Below are 21,110 nucleotides of genomic sequence, written 5' to 3' on the forward strand. Positions count from 1 at the left end.
TACAGAAAAAAAAAAATTCAGTTTCAGTTTCGGGTCTAAAATTCTGCTATCTCTGAGTTTCAGTTTCTGTTTTAGTTACAGCATTTTAGTCTACTTTTTATTGTTTTTTTTATTAGTGTATGCCACGTACTAATCGTTCTTTAATCCCTTTTGATCCAGAAATTGAAAGAACGTTGCACGCGTTAAGGAGACTCTAGATTTCTAACAAGAATCTTCCATTCCCAACTTGGAGTCGCTTTTCTCAGAAACTGAAAACATGGTAGATTCACCACCCAAGATGCTGCGGGAGTATGCAATGCCCGATGCTAGTTCAACCTCTGCAAGTATAGTAAGACCTTCTGTCCAAGCTAATAATTTTGAACTTAAGCCTGCGTTAATTCATATTGTTCAGCAAGATCAATTTGGTGGGTCACCTGTTGAATGTCCATTAGAACATTTAGCTAATTTTCTTGAAAAATGTGATACCATTAAGATAAATGGTGTAAGTGAAGATGCTATTAGACTTAGGTTGTTATCATTTTCACTTAGAGATAAGGCAAGAAAATGGTTGTCCTCTAAATCGTCTGATCCTTTTACAACTTGGACTTCTTTATCTCAAGCTAAATTGCGCAATTGCGCAATGATATTACTAATTTCACTCAAAATGAATTAGAGTCATTATATGAGTCTTGGGAAAGGATTAAAGATTTGCAACACCAATGATTGGCTACTTGTGCAAACTTTTTATAATGGCTTAAATCACTCTATAAGAAGTACTATAGATGCTGCAGCAGGTGGTGCTTTAATGTGTAAGCCTATTGAAGAGGCTAATAAGTTATTAGAAGAACTTGCTTTTAACAATTATAGTTATTCTAGTGAAAGATCAATTTCTAAAAAGAGTACAGGGATGTATGATGTGGATGGTATTAACATGTTAAGTGCTAAGGTTGATAATTTGACTAAAATTTTCATTAAAATGAGTAATGTTAGTCTTATTGATATGTCCATTTTATATAGTGTTTTACCCCCGTCCCTTGGTCTTTATTAGTAGTGTTTTTGGCTCTTTTGGGCCACTTTTATTACTAATTTGTGTGTTCTAGTGTTTTCGTAGTTTTAGTTGTATTTTACAGAAAATTGCACTCTTGGAGCATTTTCCCAGGCTTTATGGATCAACTACGGAAGCTAGAAGGATACAACCACTTTTGGAGCCCAGGATCGGTGAGAGCCGGTGATTAAGGGCTCGGTAATCGGGATCCCGAGGCATTTAGACCAAGTATTCAAGACCCGAGGAGGAAATCCGGATTGGGCCGAGAAATCAAGCCTAATCGAAGTCCAAGCTTCAAAGTGAAGCAATCGCCCGATCGGGCTACCTCTAGCACGATCGGGCGCGGCAAGGCTTTGTTGCTGAGCGTGCTATAGCGCGCCCGATCGTGCGAGCTTCAAGCACAATCGGGTGACGCTGATGGGAAGGAACGCGAAGAAAAAGGCACGCCCGATCGGGCGGCTCTGCGCCCGATCAGGCGCGCGTTTTTAAGAGACCTGATTAGTTTAGCCTTTATTTTTGTTTTAGAAAACGTTTAAGTACGATTTTGTACGGATTTTTAGATTACCTTCTTTCTTAGACTTTCTCTCTCTACTTAATATTTTTCTCTCTCTTAAATTCTCTCTCAACTTTTGTTCTTAATTTTTCCTTTAATTCCAGATTTCTTTTTGGTAACAATTTCTTCCCTTTTTATTTCAGTTATTCTATTTACTTCATTGATTATGATTTTATTTATTTATTTGATTAGTTTAGTCATGATGATTTGTGAGTAGTTTAATTTCTAGGGTTTAGGGGGATCTAATAGATGATATGAAGGGGTATTGTTGTGATTGTTAATTATCAATGCTTGGTTGATTTCCTATTGATTGTTTTAATGCTATGCAATTAGGTTTGGCCAGATTTAATTGTATGAGTTTAGCAATATTAATTCGAGATTCGACAGATGAGAATTGATATTTAGGCTTAGTTTCAGTAGGCGGATTAGTTTATAAATGGTTAAGTCGAGATTCGATAGATGAGATTTAATACCGGTAAATTAATTGTGTGATTGTAATACGTAGCGAAAGCCCTGCCCGATCGGGCGCGCAAGGAGAGCTTTAAAGTCGATCAAATTTCGCTCGATCGGGCGCGTAAGTGCGGTTAGACAGTCGAGCAAATTTCGCCCGATCGGGCGAGGTTGCCCAATCAGGCGCAACTCGAGTGAAGGAAAAGATATGTCGGGCGAAGCTCGCCCGATCGGGCGAGCCATAGGGCGAATTTTTCGTTCGTTTTCGCGCCCGATCAGGCGGAGCTCGCCCAATCGGGCACGCAACTATGATTCTTGAAATTCAGATTATCCGCCCGATCGGGCGAGGCTTGCCCGATCGGGCGCGCCTATTTTGGCCGTCCCCTTATATTTTTTTCCTCTCCTTTCTTTCCTCACTTTCTTCTTATTTCATCTTCTTCTCCTTTACTTTCTCTCTCTAAAACCTCCATTTTTACACCTTCAAACTTACTTATTTTTCAAGATCTTCTCCAATCCTTTCATCAAAACTAATTTTTTTTTACATATTTCTAATCCTTTCATCTTTCTCTACAATCTACACCCAATTTCTACCATTTTCTCTCAAATTTCTCTAAGCCCTAAGAGAGAGAAACCATTCAATTCCTACACTTTCTAATCTCAATGGCTTTCAAGAGATCAAGAACGGTAAGGGAGGAAGGCTCAAGGAAACAAGAGGCGAGAATTCACCCGGTTTTGCAAATTCCGGGATGGGAGAGGGTGGTCATCACCACCCAAGAGCAAAAACAGAGGATGCTCAACCTCATTACGAGGCAGGTAATTCCCACTCGTTTCATTCATCACCCTACCCTTATTAGACTAGGAATTGACAAGCATGTAGAAAAATTATTCAAGGGAGTTGGCATGAGCGGTTTCTTTAACATGCATTACGATACTTATGATTATTTAACCTTAGAATTCGTTTCTAGTTTTAATGTCATAAAATCAAATGCTTTAATTTCTCATGTTCAATTTCGATTATTCAATAATGATATTAGATTGACATTGAAAGAATTTGGTAAAATCTTTGAGTTGAAATCGGATAGGCCCCTTGAACCGCCCCAAGACAACATTGCCGTTGTCTATCAATCCCTTACGGGGGATCCTAATTTGAACCTCCAACATGCTAAAGGCACTTGGATACAACATCCCGTGCCAAAGATTTGGCAACGGTTTGTTGGCCTTACCATTTTTGGAAGGCATGAACCAGCCAATGTTAGGCGGGATGAGCTTGAATTACTAGGGTCATACATGATCCCTAGGAGTGAAAATCTCAATATAGCCCATAACCTAGCCAACCTCTTCCAACGAGTGGCCAATACGGCCGAGGCGGGTAGGTCTAGGGTACCCATTTACTTTGGTGGCCTAGTTACACATATAGCGGTCAAACACCTTAGCTTTGTCCCTAACGATGACGGTAAGGTAGCCGGCCCAACTATTATGGACCTACCCTATTCAGGTGGCCTTAATTGGATTAATGCCATGGGAGGGGAGACTTGGTGGGTGATTTAACGGGAATCGGGTAGGAGGGATAATGCTTTCACTTTACCCCACCCCACCTTGACCAAATTTGAGAAGGGGAAGCCTTCCTACACTTTCGAGCTTAACGGTCAAGGTGAGGTGCAACCACCTCACCCTTCACCTCAACCCCATCACTCTCCCATTGACCACTCACCTCCTCACCATTCACCACATTATCCACCACCTCAACCCTTTACATACAATATTCCCACTTCCTCTACCAACTACAACATAGACCCCAATGCCCCTTATGACTTCTCGGCTTTTAGGAGCCAATTAGATCGGATTGAGACGGGGCAAGGGAGAATTGAGGGTTTGGTTAGAGATTTGGATACTAGAGTAGGGTCTCTAGATAGAAGGGTAGGTTATGTGGAGAGGAACCTAGGGAGGGGTTTATACCCCATGTATGATGACTACGCCCGTCGGGGGCTATTCCCCCCGATTCACTTGTCCCTGATTGGTTCCAATATCCGCAAGGTGGATATACGAACCCAAGTGCCTTTGGTACCTACGTCGACTACTCATCGGTCCATGGCTATAGGACCAATGTACCTTTTGGTGGGCTTGGGGGAATGTGGACCCTAACTACTTCGCAGGTGGTTCGGGTTATGGAGGTGGTGGCTCTAGCCATGGAGGAGTCGGTTCTAGCCATGGAGGGGGCTATTCGAGGATGGATGAGGATGAGGAGTAGGCTACTCTCCCAAGTCAATGAGGGCATTGATTGATTTGGCTTGGGGGGGTGTTCTTTCGCTTGGTAATTCTCTTCCTTTTCTCTCTTTATTTGCTTTTTAGTATTTGCTTTCTAGTGTAGTTTTTTTTTTGCTTTCTTATATATGAAAAATACAAAATATAAAATAAAAAAATTAAGAAATACGTTCCAATGAATTATGAATCATACTTCCCTGTGCCCCATACTTGAGAAAATTGTTTTGATTCTTGGTATTTAATGATAGGCATTGTGGATTAGTTGATCATGATTTGATGTTTGATTGCCTTGAAACCTTTACATGCGTCAATTTTGTCCAACTACTTGTGAATATAGTGCTTGACTAGTTGATTTGGTTAGGAAATGTGTGATAGTTCCATAGTTCCTGGTATGTCAATGAATTTGAGTATTGGTTTGCAACTATTAGTAATATTTATATGATTCATTATTATGCACATTGAGGAGGACGAAGGCATTTGTTCTTTTAAGTAGTCTCTAGATGATTGTAAATACATTTGTTCCCTTCTTGCTGCCCATGTTGATGCCTTGACCTTTTGTTGTTTATTAGCCGCATTACAAGCCTATTTTGCCCCATTGGTTACTAGTCCCAAGCTTGGCTTGGGGGAGCTATTAGTGAGTAAGGTGAGGGAGTTTGTAGTGTGCTTATTATTTGCACAATTTGGGTGAGTTTTTGAGAATTTGTTTTGTTGTTATTCATGTTTATTTTTGATGAGTTTGAGAGTTATATTTTATTGAAAAAAATAAAGTATGATATTATGTAAAAAAAAGAAGTTCAAGAAAAAAAATGTGGAAAAAAATAAGTGAACTTCAAAAGAAAAAAAGTGTTCAAATGTTCTAGTTTGAGGTTGATCAAAGAAAAATAATTTAGAGCTTCAATGAAAATTCAAGTTTGGAAAATAAAGTTTGTTTATTCACTCTACTTCTTCATTATTATATCTTATGAGTGAGAATGTAAGTGTTGGGATTGTTTATATTGTTTGGAGTATATTTGGTTGATGTTAGAGTTGGTTATGTAGGAGATGTCGATCATTATTTTGATCATGGGTTTTTGATAGGATTTGGCTCCCTTAAACATAGCTTTTCTCTCACTTTGTTCCCAAATGATTCCTACCCTTTACCCTAGCCTTACATTACAAGCTTTGAAGACCTTTCGACCTTTGTGCGTAGAATTGTATGAATGTGAAAGTGTTGTTTATCAATGCAAGTTATGATTTGACATATTTCGAGTCGACTAGTAGGATTGAGCGTTCATTGTTTTATACACACGAGAGTGTGAGTTGGGAGGGCATTGTTCACATAAAGGGGTTGGATGGAGAGTGATCGAGTACATCTTTTACTCGCCACAAAAATGAGAGTTAAGTGCGTGAGCACTAGTCTTGAATTCTATATGCTCTTGTGGTTTGCTCTATTTGACAATTGTTAGGGAAGATTGGTAATTAGATGGATTTGATTGGTTGATTTTGAAACATGTTTATTTGATTTACCCTGGATCGTTGTGCTTGATTTTTATTATTGGGGTGAAGTATGTTTTATATGTTCATTGATGAGCTCTTTGCTTAGGGACAATCAAAGGTTTGGCTTGGGGGAGTTTGATATGTCCATTTTATATAGTGTTTTACCCCCGTCCCTTGGTCGTTATTAATAGTGTTTTTGGCTCTTTTGGGCCACTTTTATTACTAATTTGTGTGTTCTAGTGTTTTCGTAGTTTTAGTTGTATTTTACAGGAAATTGCACTCTTGGAGCATTTTCCCGGGCTTTATGGATCAACTACGGAAGCTAGAAGGATACGACCACTTTTGGAGCCCAGGATTGGTGAGAGCCGGTGATTAAGGGCTCGGTAATTTGGATCACGAGGCATTTGGACCAAGTATTCAAGACCCGAGGAGGAAATCCGGATTGGACCGAGAAATCAAGCCCAATCGAAGTCCAAGCCTCAAAGTGAAGCAATCGCCCGATCGGGCTACCTCTAGCACGATCGGGCGCGGCAAGGCTTTGTTGCTGAGCGTGCTATAGCGCGCCCGATCGTGCGAGCTTCTAGCACGATCGGGCGACGCTGATGGGAAGGAACGCGAAGAAAAAGGCACGCCCGATCGGGCGCGCGTTTTTAAGAGACCTGATTAGTTTAGCCTTTATTTTTGTTTTAGAAAACGTTTAAGTACGATTTTGTACGGATTTTTAGATTACCTTCTTTCTTAGACTTTCTCTCTCTACTTAATATTTTTCTCTCTCTTAAATTCTCTCTCAACTTTTGTTCTTAATTTTTCCTTTAATTCCAGATTTCTTTTTGGTAACAATTTCTTCCCTTTTTATTTCAGTTATTCTATTTACTTCATTGATTATGATTTTATTTATTTATTTGATTAGTTTAGTCATGATGATTTGTAAGTAGTTTAATTTCTAGGGTTTAGGGGGATCTAATAGATGATATGAAGGGGTATTGTTGTGATTGTTAATTATCAATGCTTGGTTGATTTCCTATTGATTGTTTTAATGCTATGCAATTAGGTTTGGCCAGATTTAATTGTATGAGTTTAGCAATATTAATTCGAGATTCGACAGATGAGAATTGATATTTAGGCTTAGTTTCAATAGGCGGATTAGTTTATAAATGGTTAAGTCGAGATTCGACAGATGAGATTTAATACCGGTAAATTAACTCTGCGATTATAATACGTAGCGAAAGCCCTTTATAATCTGATTAACCAATGCTTGATGATTTCTTATTATGAATTGCCCTGGAATATTGTTTATTAGTGAACCTATGCCCTAGGCCTTTAATATTTGATTTTCTCCCTACTTTATTCCTTTCGACTATATTCTCCGTAGTTTAGTTCTTATTCACAAAAATATTGGTTACTTAAATAATTTAGACTATAATAATTAATTAGGAGTAAAAAGACCTGTTTCCCTGTGGAGTTCGACCCTACTTCCCTATCTACTTTAGTTAGAGGACTTAGGTAGTTATTTTTGATTAGGGGATACGACTTTACCCTGTCACTTATTTCTAGTCCTGATTTGTCTTGTGATAATTTTAGGGGTGCACATGCTAGTAATGATTGTCTTAATTTTGAACAAGCTCAATATGTTTCTAATTATAATCGATCACAAAATGACCCCTACTCTAATACTTATAACCCTGGCTGGAAGAACCATCGTAATTTTTCTTGGAGAGATAAAGGAAACCAAGGTAATAACCTTAGACCACAAAATCCACCTGGTTTCCCTCAAAGACAACAACCACAACAAGAGAGACCCTCATGGGAATTGGATATTGAAAAACTTGCTAATGCTACTTCTAAGAGAATCATAACATTGGAAAATAAGGTTGATCAATTAGCTAATTCAAACAAAAATGTGGAATTTCAGTTAGGCCAATTGGCTAATGCTATTAATTCTAGAAACCAAGGAACTCTGCCTAGTCAAACTGAGGTTAACCCTAAAGAGCAATGCAAAGTTGTAACCTTAAGAAGTGGTAAAACCCTTGATGATGTAACTTTTCAAGCCAAGGCTAAAGAAGTAATTGTTGAAAATGTTGAAGTTGAACCTGAAAAGCAACTTGAACTAAGCAATGATGGTTCTAATCCTACCCCTATTCCTGTTAACTGTTAAGCCTTATGTACCTCCCATTCCTTTTCCCCAAAGGCTTAAGCAAAATAAAGTGGATCATCAATTTGAAAAATTTCTTAAAATGTTTAAGCAATTGCAAATTAATATTCCGTTTGCTGATGCATTGATGCAAATTCCTTCATATTCTAAATTTCTTAAAGAAATCATGTCTAAAAAGAGGAAATTGGAAGATTATGAAACTATTGCTTTGAGTGAAGAATGTAGTGTTGTAATTCAGAATAAGCTTCCTCCTAAATTAAAAGATCCTGGCAGCTTTTCTATTCTTTGCACTATTGGTGATGTTAATTTTTTTAAAGCTTTATGTGACTTAGGTGCAAGTGTGCCTCTAATGCCATTGTTTATTTACAAGAAGCTTGGTTTAAATGATTTAAAACGCACTACTATTTCCTTGCAACTTGCTGATAGATCTGTTAAATATCCTCTAGGTGTAGTAGAAAATGTGCTAATGAAAGTTGGTAAATTCATTATACCTGTTGATTTCGTTATTCTTGATATGGATGAGGATGTTGACGTGCCTATTATTCTTGGAAGACCATTTTTGGCTACTGTTGGTACTGTAATTGATGTTAAAAATGGCAAGTTAACTTTTAAAATTGGTGAAGAAGAGGTGCAATTAAATTTATTTAAATCTGCCAAATATCCTTCTCTTACTGACCATGTGTTTAGATTTGATGTGCTTGATGAATTAAATAAAGAAGTGATTGATTCTATTTCTAAAGATACCCTTGAAGTGTGTCTAACAAGTGCAGGTACATCCCATAATGATGATATTGAGGTGTTGGAAATGGCCAATGCTTTAGAGGCATGCCCTCCATGGAAGAAAAGAGGTAATCAATTTGAGAAACTCGAGAAAGGTAATCCTCTTCCTCCTCCCTCTACCTTGCAAGCACCTACTTTAGAGTTAAAGCCTCTGCCATCACATCTAAAATATGCTTTTCTAGGTGAAAATGATTCCTTGTCTGTGATTGTAAATGCTTCACTATTTGATGAACAATTAGATAAACTTTTTCGTGTTTTAAGAGAAATAAAGAAAGCAATTGTTTGGACTATTTCTGATCTTAATGGAATAAGCCCATCTGTTTGTATGCATAAGATTTTGCTAGAAGAAGATTATAAACCTGTTGTTCAAAATCAAAGAAGATTAAACCCTGACATGCAATAAGTAGGTAAGAAAGAAGTTTTAAAATGGTTAGATGCAGGAATAATTTATCCTATTTCTGATAGTCCTTGGATTAGTCCTGTACAAGTGGTACCTAAAAAAGGTGGAATGACTGTTGTGCCTAATGATAATAATGAATTAATTCCTAGTAGAACAGTGACTGGCTGGAGAGTTTGCATAGACTATAGAAAACTTAATAGTGTAACTCGAAAAGATCATTTTCCTTTGCCATTCTTAGATCAAATGTTAGAGAGAGTTGCAGGTTATGACTATTATTGTTTTCTTATGGATATTCTGGTTCTAATCAAATTCTTGTTGCTCCTAATGATAAGGAGAAGACTACCTTTACCTGTCCTTATGGTACATTTGCTTTTCGTCGTATGCCTTTCGGTTTATGTAATGCTCCAGCTACCTTTCAGCGTTATATGATGTCTATTTTTTCTGATTATATAGAGAAAATTATGGAAGTGTTTATGGATGATTTTTCTGTTTTTGGATCATCTTTTGATAATTGTCTAGCTAACCTTTCTCTGATTTTGCAACGTTGTGAAGAGACTAATTTAGTTTTAAATTAGGAAAAGTGTCATTTCATGGTACAAGAAGGTATAGTGCTTGGGCATAAAATTTCTGCAAAAGGAATTGAGGTAGATCGTGCAAAAATAGAAGTAATTGAAAAACTCCCACCTCCAATTAATGTTAAGGGAATTAGAAGTTTCTTAGGCTATGTGGGTTTTTATAGACGTTTCATTAAGGATTTTTCTAAGATTTCTAAACCTTATGTGATTTGTTAAATAAAGATGCTCCCTTTGATTTTAATTCTGAATGTTTGCATGCATTTAACAAATTAAAGCAAGAGTTAATTTCAGCACCTATTATGATAGCTCCAGATTGGAATTTTCCTTTTGAATTAATGTGTGATGCAAGTGATTATTCTCTTGGTGCTGTTTTAGGGCAGAGAAAAGATAAAAAGATGCATGTAATTTATTATGCTAGTAAAATGCTTAATGACGCTCAATTAAATTACACAACTACTGAAAAAGAAATGCTTGCTATTGTGTTTGCCATGGATAAATTTAGATCTTATCTTATAGGGTCTAAAGTAATTGTCTTCACTGATCACTCTGCCTTAAAATACTTGTTAAGTAAAGAGGAACTTAAACCTAGATTAATTCATTGGATTCTTGTACTACAAGATTTTAATTTAGAAATTAAAGATAAAAAAGGCATTGAAAATACTGTTGTAGATCACTTATCTAGATTGGAAGTTGATAATAATTCTGATATACCTATAAATGAATCATTTCCTGATGAACAATTGATGGCAATTGCTAGTATTCCTTGGTATGCTGATTTAGTAAACTATATGGTAAGTAGTATTATTCCTTCAAATCTAAGATATCTTCAGAAAAAGAAATTTTTGTGGGATGTTAAACATTATTTTTGGGAAGAGCCTTTGTTATATAAATTTTTGCTGATAGTCTCATTAGAAGATGTGTGCCTGAAGAAGAATTTCATAACATATTGTATCATTGTCACTCTTTAGAGTGTGGTGGTCATTTTAGTACGAATAAGACAATAACTAAAGTTTGGCAATCTGGTTTTTATTGGCCTACTATGTATAAAGATGCTAGAGATTATGTTAGCAAATGTGATAGATGCCAACGAGTAGGTAACATATCTAAAAGAAATGAAATGCCTATGAATATTATGCTTGAAGTTGAGTTGTTTGATGTGTGGGGAATTGATTTTATTTGCCCCTTTCCTTCTTCCCATAACAATAGATACATTTTAGTTGCTGTTGAATATGTTTCTAAATGGGTAGAAGCTATAGCTACTCACACTGATGATTCTAAAGTTGTTATGAAATTTCTTAAAAAGAATATTTTTTCTAGATTTGGTGTTCCTAGAGAGATTTTAAGTGATGGAGGCTCTCATTTTTGTAATAAGCCGTTTGATTCTCTTTTAAGAAAGTATGGGGTTAAACATAAAGTTGCATTAGCTTATCATCCTCAAACCAATGGTCAAGTAGAGCTTGCTAATAGAGAGTTAAAACAAATTCTAGAGAAAACTGTGAACATTTCTAGGAAGGATTGGGCTAATAAGATTGATGATTCACTATAGGCGTATAGGACAGCCTTCAAAACACCTTTAGCCATGTCTCCTTATAGGCTAGTTCATTGAAAATCTTGCCATCTTCCCGTAGAAATAGAGCATAAGGCATTTTGGGCTATAAGGGAGTTAAACATGAAGCTTAAGACTGCTGGGGCTAAGGGATTGCTACAATTGATTAAATTAGAAGAGTTTAGGTTAGATGCTTATGAGAGCGCTAAAACATATAAAGAGAAAACTAAACTTTGGCATGAAAAGCACATTAATCACAAGACTTTTGAAGTGGGACAGAAAGTTTTACTCTTTAACTCACGCTTGAAATTGTTTCCAGGAAAGTTGCGATCTAGATGGTCCGGTCCATTTGCTGTTGTGAAAGTTTATCCATATGGTGCAGTTGAAACACAAGGAAAATCTGAAGTTTTCAAGGTGAATGGTCAGCAACTTAAACCTTACTTGGTTGATGAGATGGTGCCTACTTGAGTGACTTACTCCTTAGAAGAACCCACTGAAGATTAAGCACCAAAATAGTTAAGCTCGTGACTTAAAACACGCGCTTCTTGGGAGGAAATTCAAGTTCTTTTTCTTTTCCTTTTTTGGTTTTTGTTTGTTTTTCTCGTTCTTGTTTTATCTTTTCTGTCTATTTGTTCTGTTTTTTTGCAACTTAGAAAATAAGATGGAGAGCTGGACACTTTAATTCTAATTGAAGAAAAGAGAGTAACTGTTTTTCTAGCTATAATTTGCTAGAATATGCTGCTTTAAAGTTGTCATGTGTCATGTGGTGTAGCTGCTTGCAACCAGTTCAGTTGTTTTTCCGAGTCGAAAATGCTGCCCTCTTAACATTCAGTGGAGCTGCTGAGATTTTACATTGAAGGAAAAAGCTTCAGATTTTGCTACCAGGTTGTCTCTTTCCTTGTTTCCCTTCTAAGTATTTTAATTTTCAGCATGCTATAAATACTCCGACTCTCTGCTTGCATTTCAGTTCTTTTTATAAACATTGAGGACAATGTTTGTCCTTAAGCGTGGGGGAGAGGTTTTTGAAATTTTCTGCAACTGCCTTTTGTATTTTTTCCATGTATGAAGCATGGATGGGATTTTGTGCAAGTTTTGAATGACTTAAAATTTTTTATATATGCCTGTTTTAGGGGAAGTGCTGCCAAATTTTCTGCAGAATTTTCATGAAAAAAAAAAGTTTCGTTTTGATTGTCACTAATTGACTTGTTTTGGATCAATAAAAAAATATACATGGTATGTAAAGATAGCATAAGTCCTTCATTAACATTGGTTGTGACATTTTTTGTGACTTTGTGGTAAGATGGATTTCTTTTCCCTTATGCGATGAATCCCGAAAGGAGGGCCACGAACCTCGTAAGACTCAATTTTCAACATATATATCCTTCTTCTTAATCGCTCAAATTGGGACTTGCATTATAGCTTCCTGAGACCAAAAACCATTAAGCGTGATTACAAGTACAAATTCCCTTTAAATTTGCATAAAAGGTGTGATCAAGCAATAACAATAAATATAATCAAGCAACATAATAAATTAAAAAAATAATAATAATTAAAATAATCATTGATCATAAATTATAACAATTATAATCATAATTAAAATAATAAAATTAATCATAATTAACATAATCATGTTAAAGCATAATAATAATAGCAAGATCCTAGGCATGATACTAACAAGATTAATAACAAACCCTAGTATGTCACTAAACATCAAAAATCAAAGCTTTAACCCTAACATGATACTATTAGGAAAGACAATAAAAGGCGTCATAGAAATCATAATTGACATTATATTCTTTACCCTAAACATGATACTAGGAACTTATTGTTGTCACCCTAAACATCAAATTAAGAAAAGCATCCTAACATGATACTAGGAATCAAAATAGGAACCTAAACAACTATATCATAATATCAATAAAACAATTAAAACACTTACTTGGATGCCTCGTATCTCTTTCTAATAACAAAATACACATGTTAGTAACTTCAAGGAAAATAATAAAAAACAATTAAATTAAATAATTTAAAGAGAAATTTGGGACCAAACCCTCAGAAATTAAAACCTTTCACGTCTAGGGCGAAGGCAACTTCGAATAATGCTAGGTGTATCTAAGTATCGTGAATGCGGAATTTTGTAAAAGAGGGTAGGTTTAGAAAAGAGAGAGAGAGAAGCTTTATCTTAGAAAGAAAAGAATTAGAAAACTAGAGAGTCGATGATTGTAGATGAATGAAAATGGAGTTTTTAGGAGGCTATTTATAGAAAAAATCAGCCAAAAAGATAGAAAATCGAACCAGAGTTCTGACGTGAAAAAACAGAGTTAGCGCCAGGCGCCAGGCGCTAATTCTGGCGTTAGGCGCTAACCAAGTTTTTGACGCATTTTTTTAAATTCAGATAGAAATTAACCGTATAGGAGGATAAAATCGTATTTTCCTCAAAAACACTCTTTTATTCTGATTAAAACCCTAAAAAGTCAACAAAAGTCAATTTATCAATGCTAATTGAATTAGGAATGAAAAGAACCTTATAGAAGAATCTAGAAGACTAAAACCATTCCTAATTTAATTAGGAATGATAAATCCGTATTAGGCCCTCCCCTAGATCATTGGGCCGCATATAATGCTCAAATCGAGCCCAGTTTAGTAATTTGACCATAACTTCCTCAATATTCATCGGAATTGGGCTTATAGTATATCGTTGGAAAGCTCTTTTCAAACCCCATAAAACTACACCATTATTAGACCCTTGCTATGAACTAACCAAACTAGATTGGCTGTTTTCTTAAAATAGATTTTCAAAAACAGAGAGAAAAGAAAAGAAATTAAAATTATCCGCAACACTAGACTTTCCACACTTTCACTTTATTCGATTATGATTCGACGTGAAAGGTACTCATCACCAGGTTTGGTTTTGGGGAGACACAAATGGGTGTCTACACATTTAAATGAGTTCCACATACTCCTTTGTGGACTATTCTCATTACCTGTTGGGCTTCCTTTTTACCTATGCATAAGAGAGCTCGACCTTTAGGTACCTTTTTATTAAGCTCATTGTCTAAGAGAACATATTGGGAAGCCAAAAGCCTTAGGGCTCATTTTACTCTTTTGTCAGCGTGGAGTGGGTATTCTCCTTTAGTGATATTGTTGATGATGTCTACCAAGGTTCTTCTTCTTCTTCTTGAAATACCTCATCATCCTCTCTTACTTGAATGTAAGCCGTTTTATGCCTCTATTCTATAGTCAAGGGCATTTGCTCGATTTCTGTGGGAATTCTAACCATCTAAGCTAGCCTTGCCAAAGCATCAGCAAATTGGTTTTCCTCCCTTAGTAGATAGGTGTACTCTACCTTTTCTAATTGATTAGTGAGAGTTTCTAGATATGTTTGGTAAGGGGCTAAACTTTCGCTCCTTAATTTCCACCTTTTGGAAATTTGGTTGATGATTAGAGATGAATCTCTGAATATTCGAAGTTTATTTACCCCCAAAGCTAAAGCTGTTTCGAGGCCTACCACACATGCTTCATATTCTGCAGCATTATTGGTAACGACAAAATCTAACTTTATAGAGATTGGGACATGTTCCTCTTTTGGTGATACTAACAATACTCCCACACCATAACCCTTTTAGTTTTATTTTCAATCGAAGTTTAACGTCCACGTATTGTCCTCTATAAGCATTAAATCATCATCTGGAAATTCATTTTCATGTATGGGAGTTGAATCTTCTATGGGGAAATCTGCTAAGAATTCTTAGACCACTGATCCTTCATAAGCTTTTTGGGGCATAAAACCATACATCAAATTGGGCTAAGTTGATTATCCATCTTGATATTCGCCCATTAAGTGTAGATTTCTCGAAGAGATACTTTGGTGGATCCATCCGAGATAATACATAGACTGTATGAATAAGCATGTAGTATCTTAACTTGGTTGTGGCCCACACTAATGCGAGGCACAGTTTTTCAAGGTGTATAGTGTACTTCATACTCTAGCATCTTTTTGCTTAAGTAGTAGATGTCTTTTTCATTTCCTTCTACTTCTTGTGCGAGCATAGACCCCATTGTCTCTTTAGTGACTGTAAATATAACCTTAGAGGGATTCCCGGGATTACAGTTGCTAGTATGGGATGATTAGCGAAATAGGCTTTGATTTTCTCAAAGGATTTTTGGCACTCATTGTCCCATGTAACTGGCACATTCTTCTTCAATTTCTTGAATATAGGTTCACATATTGTGGTTAACTTGGATATAAACCTACTTATATATTGCAACCGGCCAATGAATCCTCGAATCTATATTTCTCGATCTTGGGCAGCGGTATTGACATGATTTCTTTAATCTTAATTGAGTCTACCTCTATTCCTCTAGAGCTAATGATGTATTCCAAGAGTTTTCCTGAGGTTACTTCAAAGGCACATTTAGATGGATTTAATCTCATATTATACTTTCCCAGCCTTTCAAAGAATTTTCTTAAGGCTACTAAATGTCCTTGACGATCTTTTGATTTTACAATCATATCTTCCACGTAGACCTCAACTTCTTTATGCATCATGTCATGCCACAAGGTAGTTGCTGCTATTTGGTAAGTGGCACCCGCGTTTTTTAACCCAAATGGCATTACCGTGCAAAGCAAGTACCCTATGGCATTACAAATGTTTTCTTTTCCATATCTTCCTCGGCAATGAGAATCTGGTTGTACCCCGCGTATCCGTCCATAAATGAGATAAGAGAATGATTTGCTGTATTATCTAACAAAATGTCGATGTGTGGTAAAGGGAAGTCGTTCTTTGGACTTGCCTTATTTAGATCTATGTAGTCGACACACATTCTTACCCTACCATCCTTCTTTGGAACTGGTACCACATTTGCAACACATTTTGGGTATTTGGATACTCTGATAAAACCTGCAATAATTTGTTTTTGAACTTCTTCTTTTGTTTTAAGAGTTACATCGGGTTTCATTCAATGTAACTTTTGTTTTACAGGTTTCATTCCTGGAATTAGTGGTAGTGTGTGTTGAGCTATTTCTCTATTTATTCCTGGCATATCTTCATATGACTAAGCAAATACATCGATAAATTGTTTAAGTAGATTAATTAAGCTGGTTCTTTCTTCTTTAGTAAGAGTTAGTGCGATTTTAACTTCTCTTTTTATGTTTGAAATATCCACCGTTTCAGTTTCTTCTATTACTGGTGTTTTGTTTTCAAGTGTTTCCACTACTTTAATTATCTCTTTGTAACTTTAATTTCTCATGGGTTGCGGACCCGCCCTCCTCTGGGTTTCTAAAGTTCTTCTCGAGGCTTCATGAGTTCGCAAAGGGACTTCAAGGGAGCGCGCAATATGATGATGATGAACACTAAGAGAGTTAGTTTCAAAAGCACTTGATAGTGGGTTCAACACCACTCCTTCATGAGAGCACGGCTTGACAGCGCAAGAGCTAGAACTTGGAGAAATCGTTTCCTTGCACCTTAAGCTTTCCCAATGCTATAAGCTTGCTCCAAATGCATCTTCCTAAACTTTGTAAAATACCTACAACCACGAAAAGAGAACAAATAAAGGAGAAAACACTAGAAAAACCATCAAAATGCACAAAACCACAAAATAAGAGATAAATGGTAAAAGAAAGAGCAAAATCATGAAGCTAAGCATTTATTAAAAAAGAAAACTATGAAAAGAAGGAGAGAACAACCTAAACACTCATAAAATGGGTGCCATTTATGACACTCATCACTACTGCACTCCCAAATGCGAAAACTGTTGAGGCTGTGTTGGTTGTTGTGACGACGAGCCAACCTCGTGCGTCCCACCACCCACTAAAGGAGCTAACATCATGCCTCCTTGGCCGGTCGGCCCCCCCTGATGCACTCTTAGACAAAAAGCCAGAACCCTCTAATCTGGCAGTACGGCTCCGACTCCGCTCGACAGCCCTGGCTCCCAGCCGAGGTCCGGCGACACCTCGAGTCTAACCCTGATCTCTCCCTCCTAGTCTCAAGTCTCGTACGATTGCACGTCAAAGGAATAATCTGAAAAAGAAAAAGCAAACCAAGTCAAGTAAAGAAAGACAATAATAAACAAAAAAGGATTCAAGAGTGAAAACTCTATTCCGTCATCACAGTGACGCCACGTAGCTTGGTGGCTTACCCTCACAAGCTGGTAGCGGAAGGCGTTCATGCCCCTCCCCATCTTCGTCATCACCTCACAAGAAAACTACCAAGTCACAAAGTCAGAAATAATCAAGGCATATACATAAATATCCTAACAAATAAAGTAACTTACCAAAGTCTAGTGTCGAGGTATCGACTCCTCTATGAAACGCAAAGGCTTAGGAGCAAGGGGAATAATCTCCTCAACATGACCAAAAGTGTTCTAGGAGGCATGAACTTTCTAGTCTAAGCCTGTCAAGTTAAACCGAAATAATTAGGATTGGCTCGGGGGCTATCAAATGAACAAATGAAAAATACAAAGATACCTCAGTTTGCTCCAACGAGCGAGGCAGTGGGGCCAAGCGTGGCAAAAGCCTTTTCTCATAGCTACAGTTCGGATGGATGTGACTCCTTCATTCCGAACCTACTAGCGTCATGGGCGCCTAAGATCTCGCCTCGTCTGATCGAACATATGACTAGGAGGGCGAGAAGGAACAACAAGGGACTCTAAAGATTGATGAATCGCAACTCTCTCACTCATTTATACCACAGCATCGTATGTCCCTTGAAAATACCGACGTTGGGTAGTGTACTGCACGACCAATGCAGGAAAGATAAAATCGTCCCACGGCCAAAACCGAACCTCATGCTCCTAAAAAACAAACATCTATAAGCTCAAGTCTTGCTAAGGGTAATACAAACATAGAATTTTATAAAAAAAATATCGAGAGAATAAACTCTTGAACGCGAGCAGTAGTAGTCTGGTCGTTAAAACAACCTCCCAAATTGGCAACAATGAAGAGCCCTCGAGGTGAAGGCCTCGCTGGTGAAAAAGAAGGGAAATACTCGTAGAACCAGACCTATAATACAGGATGAAGTTTTAACAAATGCTAACACAAAACCTAAAACAAGGTTTGGTTGAAAATAAATAAAATATACCTCTACGATCCCTTAGAAACTGGAAACTGTGACTTCCTCGTCGAAACTACGGTGGCGACAAGCGAGTTGCAATCCAAGCAGGAAGTTATCATATACCAAGCAAGCCCAGTCATATGATTTAACCATACAAAGGTCACGAAGAGCAAGAAAATATAAAGTAGTACACGGCTACCCTTGTTAGGGGAGAAAGTCCCCGACAAAAGGATCAAAGCAAAGATGCGCACTCGCTGCTCTAGGGTAGTCACACCATCATGTAAGGCGTCCATCAGCATGGTCCAGCGAATGCACCGAGCGCTGATCAGCGTTGGAGGAACCTCGCCATGAGCTCAAATTATCCTCTACCTCCGGAGAGAAAACAGTAATGTCGTTGCCAAATGGCACTACAGTCGCCCGAAACTCTAAACCGGTGATGAGAGAGAAGTCGAGTGGAGCGATGGTCATCTCACCCCAAGGAAACTGAAAAATGTTGGTGATGTCCCAAAAGAACTCCACCTAAGCTCGAACTAGAGAACGACACGACGTGAAAGAGTAGGTGACTCGAGTAGCCTGAAGAAAAGGAGTAAGACCACAAGACTCCCATAGCTCGCGTAACTCATTGTTGTCGCGAAAGTAAAGGTCGTACAACAAACCAATTAACTTGTAACCTGAGTCGTGGCAACGAACACGTTCGTCGGACATCCCGAGCCGCACTCGCTCTGAGATGTAAGACTCGGGCGCGGAGTAGAGAGTGCGCTCGTCCCACTAAGGGAACTCCCTTAGGCTAGTGGAAGCTCGTCCTCTCGGTGTGTCTTGCGAGAACGAGAACCAAAGTCGCGACGTCGGGACATGCTAAATTATGCAAAACAATAATAAATCAAAAATTTTATAGTATCTAAGGTTTGCTTGGCTGAATGAAAAATTAGCTTTCTAATAATTTCGAACCCCCTATCACACAAATTAAGCAACATAAGGTTTAAATTTTTAAGTAATTCGTGAACCAAAACACAAAAAATTCAACAAAACCGAGGTGAGTTTGGAGAAAACTAACATAGATCGGGAAAATAGAGATCGAAATCTTCAATTTGCAAAAAACTTGAGCGAATTTGGTTGAGAAACAAGGGAGCATGATCAATTTGAAATTTCTAGCAAAAAACCGAGTCAAATGAAGTAGCCACGGCGAAATGGAGGAGAAAGGGGGCTTTATTTCGAAAACCCGACTCCAGAACATACGATAGAAATCACACAATGCGTGATTCTTTTCGCATCGCGACAGCTTCGGTGCGTGGAGACAGAAGGTTCCTGCGCGCGCTGGCTTAGAGAAAAGGCCTATGGCCCCAGAAATCATTTATGCGGACTTAATATAGCTGTTTTTGGTTACTTGGTACGTGAGTTAGCCCATATAAGCAAGTTGACATGATTAGTAGTCAGCTCGATTGCAATCGTTTTAAGTGATTGACCTGGCCATGATCGTCTCACTTAGCCTAAAGCACCTTAACATTGGCTTGTCATAAGCACCAAGGTAATGGTTCATGAAGCAAGCATAAGCACCAAGGACATTGTTCAAAAGCAAGCACAAGCGCCAAGCCACCAGTTTATTTTAAAAAATGTGCTGAGGTACTAGCACAGTAAGAGAAATCAAGCAAAGCACTGAGGATCAACAAGCGGTGGTCTTCGATAATTTTCCTAAGAAGGTTATCATTATAAAACTAAAGATAAATACAAGCAGCGGTCTTCGACGATGTCCCAAGGTACAGAGGAGATTGTATATAGTGGCGAGGTACAACCGTGGTCAAGTACTGCCACAACTTTGAAGATGGCTACAAGTAGTCACCTTCGACGATGTTCCCTAGGTACTGTGGAGGATTGTCACAAAAAATCGAGGATAACTATAAGCAGCGATCTTTGACGATGGCGTTCACGAGGCATTGTGGAGGTCGTCACAACAAAACGCAACAACAAAGCCTGGTACTCCAGGGGCGTGTGCTCGACGGTGTAAGATACGAGTTTCTTAACAGTTTTATATGTTTAACTAATGCTAGTTTGCAGGTATCGGTGTTACAAGAATGGTTTAGGATCGCAGAACGTTCTGCATCATTCTCTGTCCCTATCGCTACTTTGACTTTTGTTTTCGAAACTTGTGTTTCTCCAAACTCAGTCAAAGTGGGGGCTTCTGTAGACACCCAAACGTGTCTCCCAAAAAACCAAACCAGTGATGAATGCTTTTCATGTCGCTTGATTATCAAATGAGGTAAAAGTGTGAAAAGTCTTGTGATGCGGTCGTTTTAATAAAATATTTCTTTTTGTTTTCAAGAGTATACTCTATTTTATGAAAACTGCTAAGCGAATTCAGCTTGGTTCATGACAAGGGTCCAATAATAGTGTAGTTGGGTTGAGCCCGTAAAGAGCTTTCCAATGACATATTATAAGCCCAATTCCGATGAATAATGAGGAAGTTATGGCTAAAATATTAAATTGGGTCTGAAATGGTTTTACGACCCAATGATCTGGTGGAGGGACAATTAAATATTATTCCAAAAATTATTAGGATTAATTCTAATCTTCTAGAATAGTCTAGAAGGTAATTTTGAGTTCTACTAACATTAGGATTGATGAGTTTTCTTTTTAGAAAAATAATGAATTTGGTTTGAAATAAAACAAGTGTTTTACTATGATAAAATCTGATTTTAAAATTAATTAAAATGGAGTTTAAATTTCTTAATTATATTAAAAAGAGGAATTCGTACAAAAGCGTGTTTTATATTTTCATTAGCGCCAAACGACAAAGTTGTCGCCAAACAACAGAGCATGTCGCCATACGTGATTCTTGTCGTTTT

General features: G+C 37.5%; 1 protein-coding gene across 1 annotated transcript; it reads left to right on the forward strand.

The window, feature by feature from the left end:
• Positions 1 to 11,341: 11,341 nt before the first annotated feature.
• LOC110725007 lies at positions 11,342 to 11,686 on the forward strand. The gene has a single exon (XM_021904487.1). It carries the CDS (start codon positions 11,342 to 11,344, stop codon positions 11,684 to 11,686), a length of 345 nt encoding a protein of 114 aa, XP_021760179.1.
• The last annotated feature ends 9,424 nt before the right edge of the window (positions 11,687 to 21,110 follow it).

Source organism: Chenopodium quinoa, unplaced genomic scaffold (assembly GCF_001683475.1).
Source record: "Chenopodium quinoa cultivar QQ74 unplaced genomic scaffold, ASM168347v1, whole genome shotgun sequence".
Lineage (NCBI taxonomy): Eukaryota > Viridiplantae > Streptophyta > Magnoliopsida > Caryophyllales > Amaranthaceae > Chenopodium > Chenopodium quinoa.

Coding starts and splice junctions, on each gene's coding strand:
- LOC110725007 (XM_021904487.1), top strand. CDS start 11,342: ATGAAGCTTAAGACTGCTGGGGCTAAGGGATTGCTACAATTGATTAAA.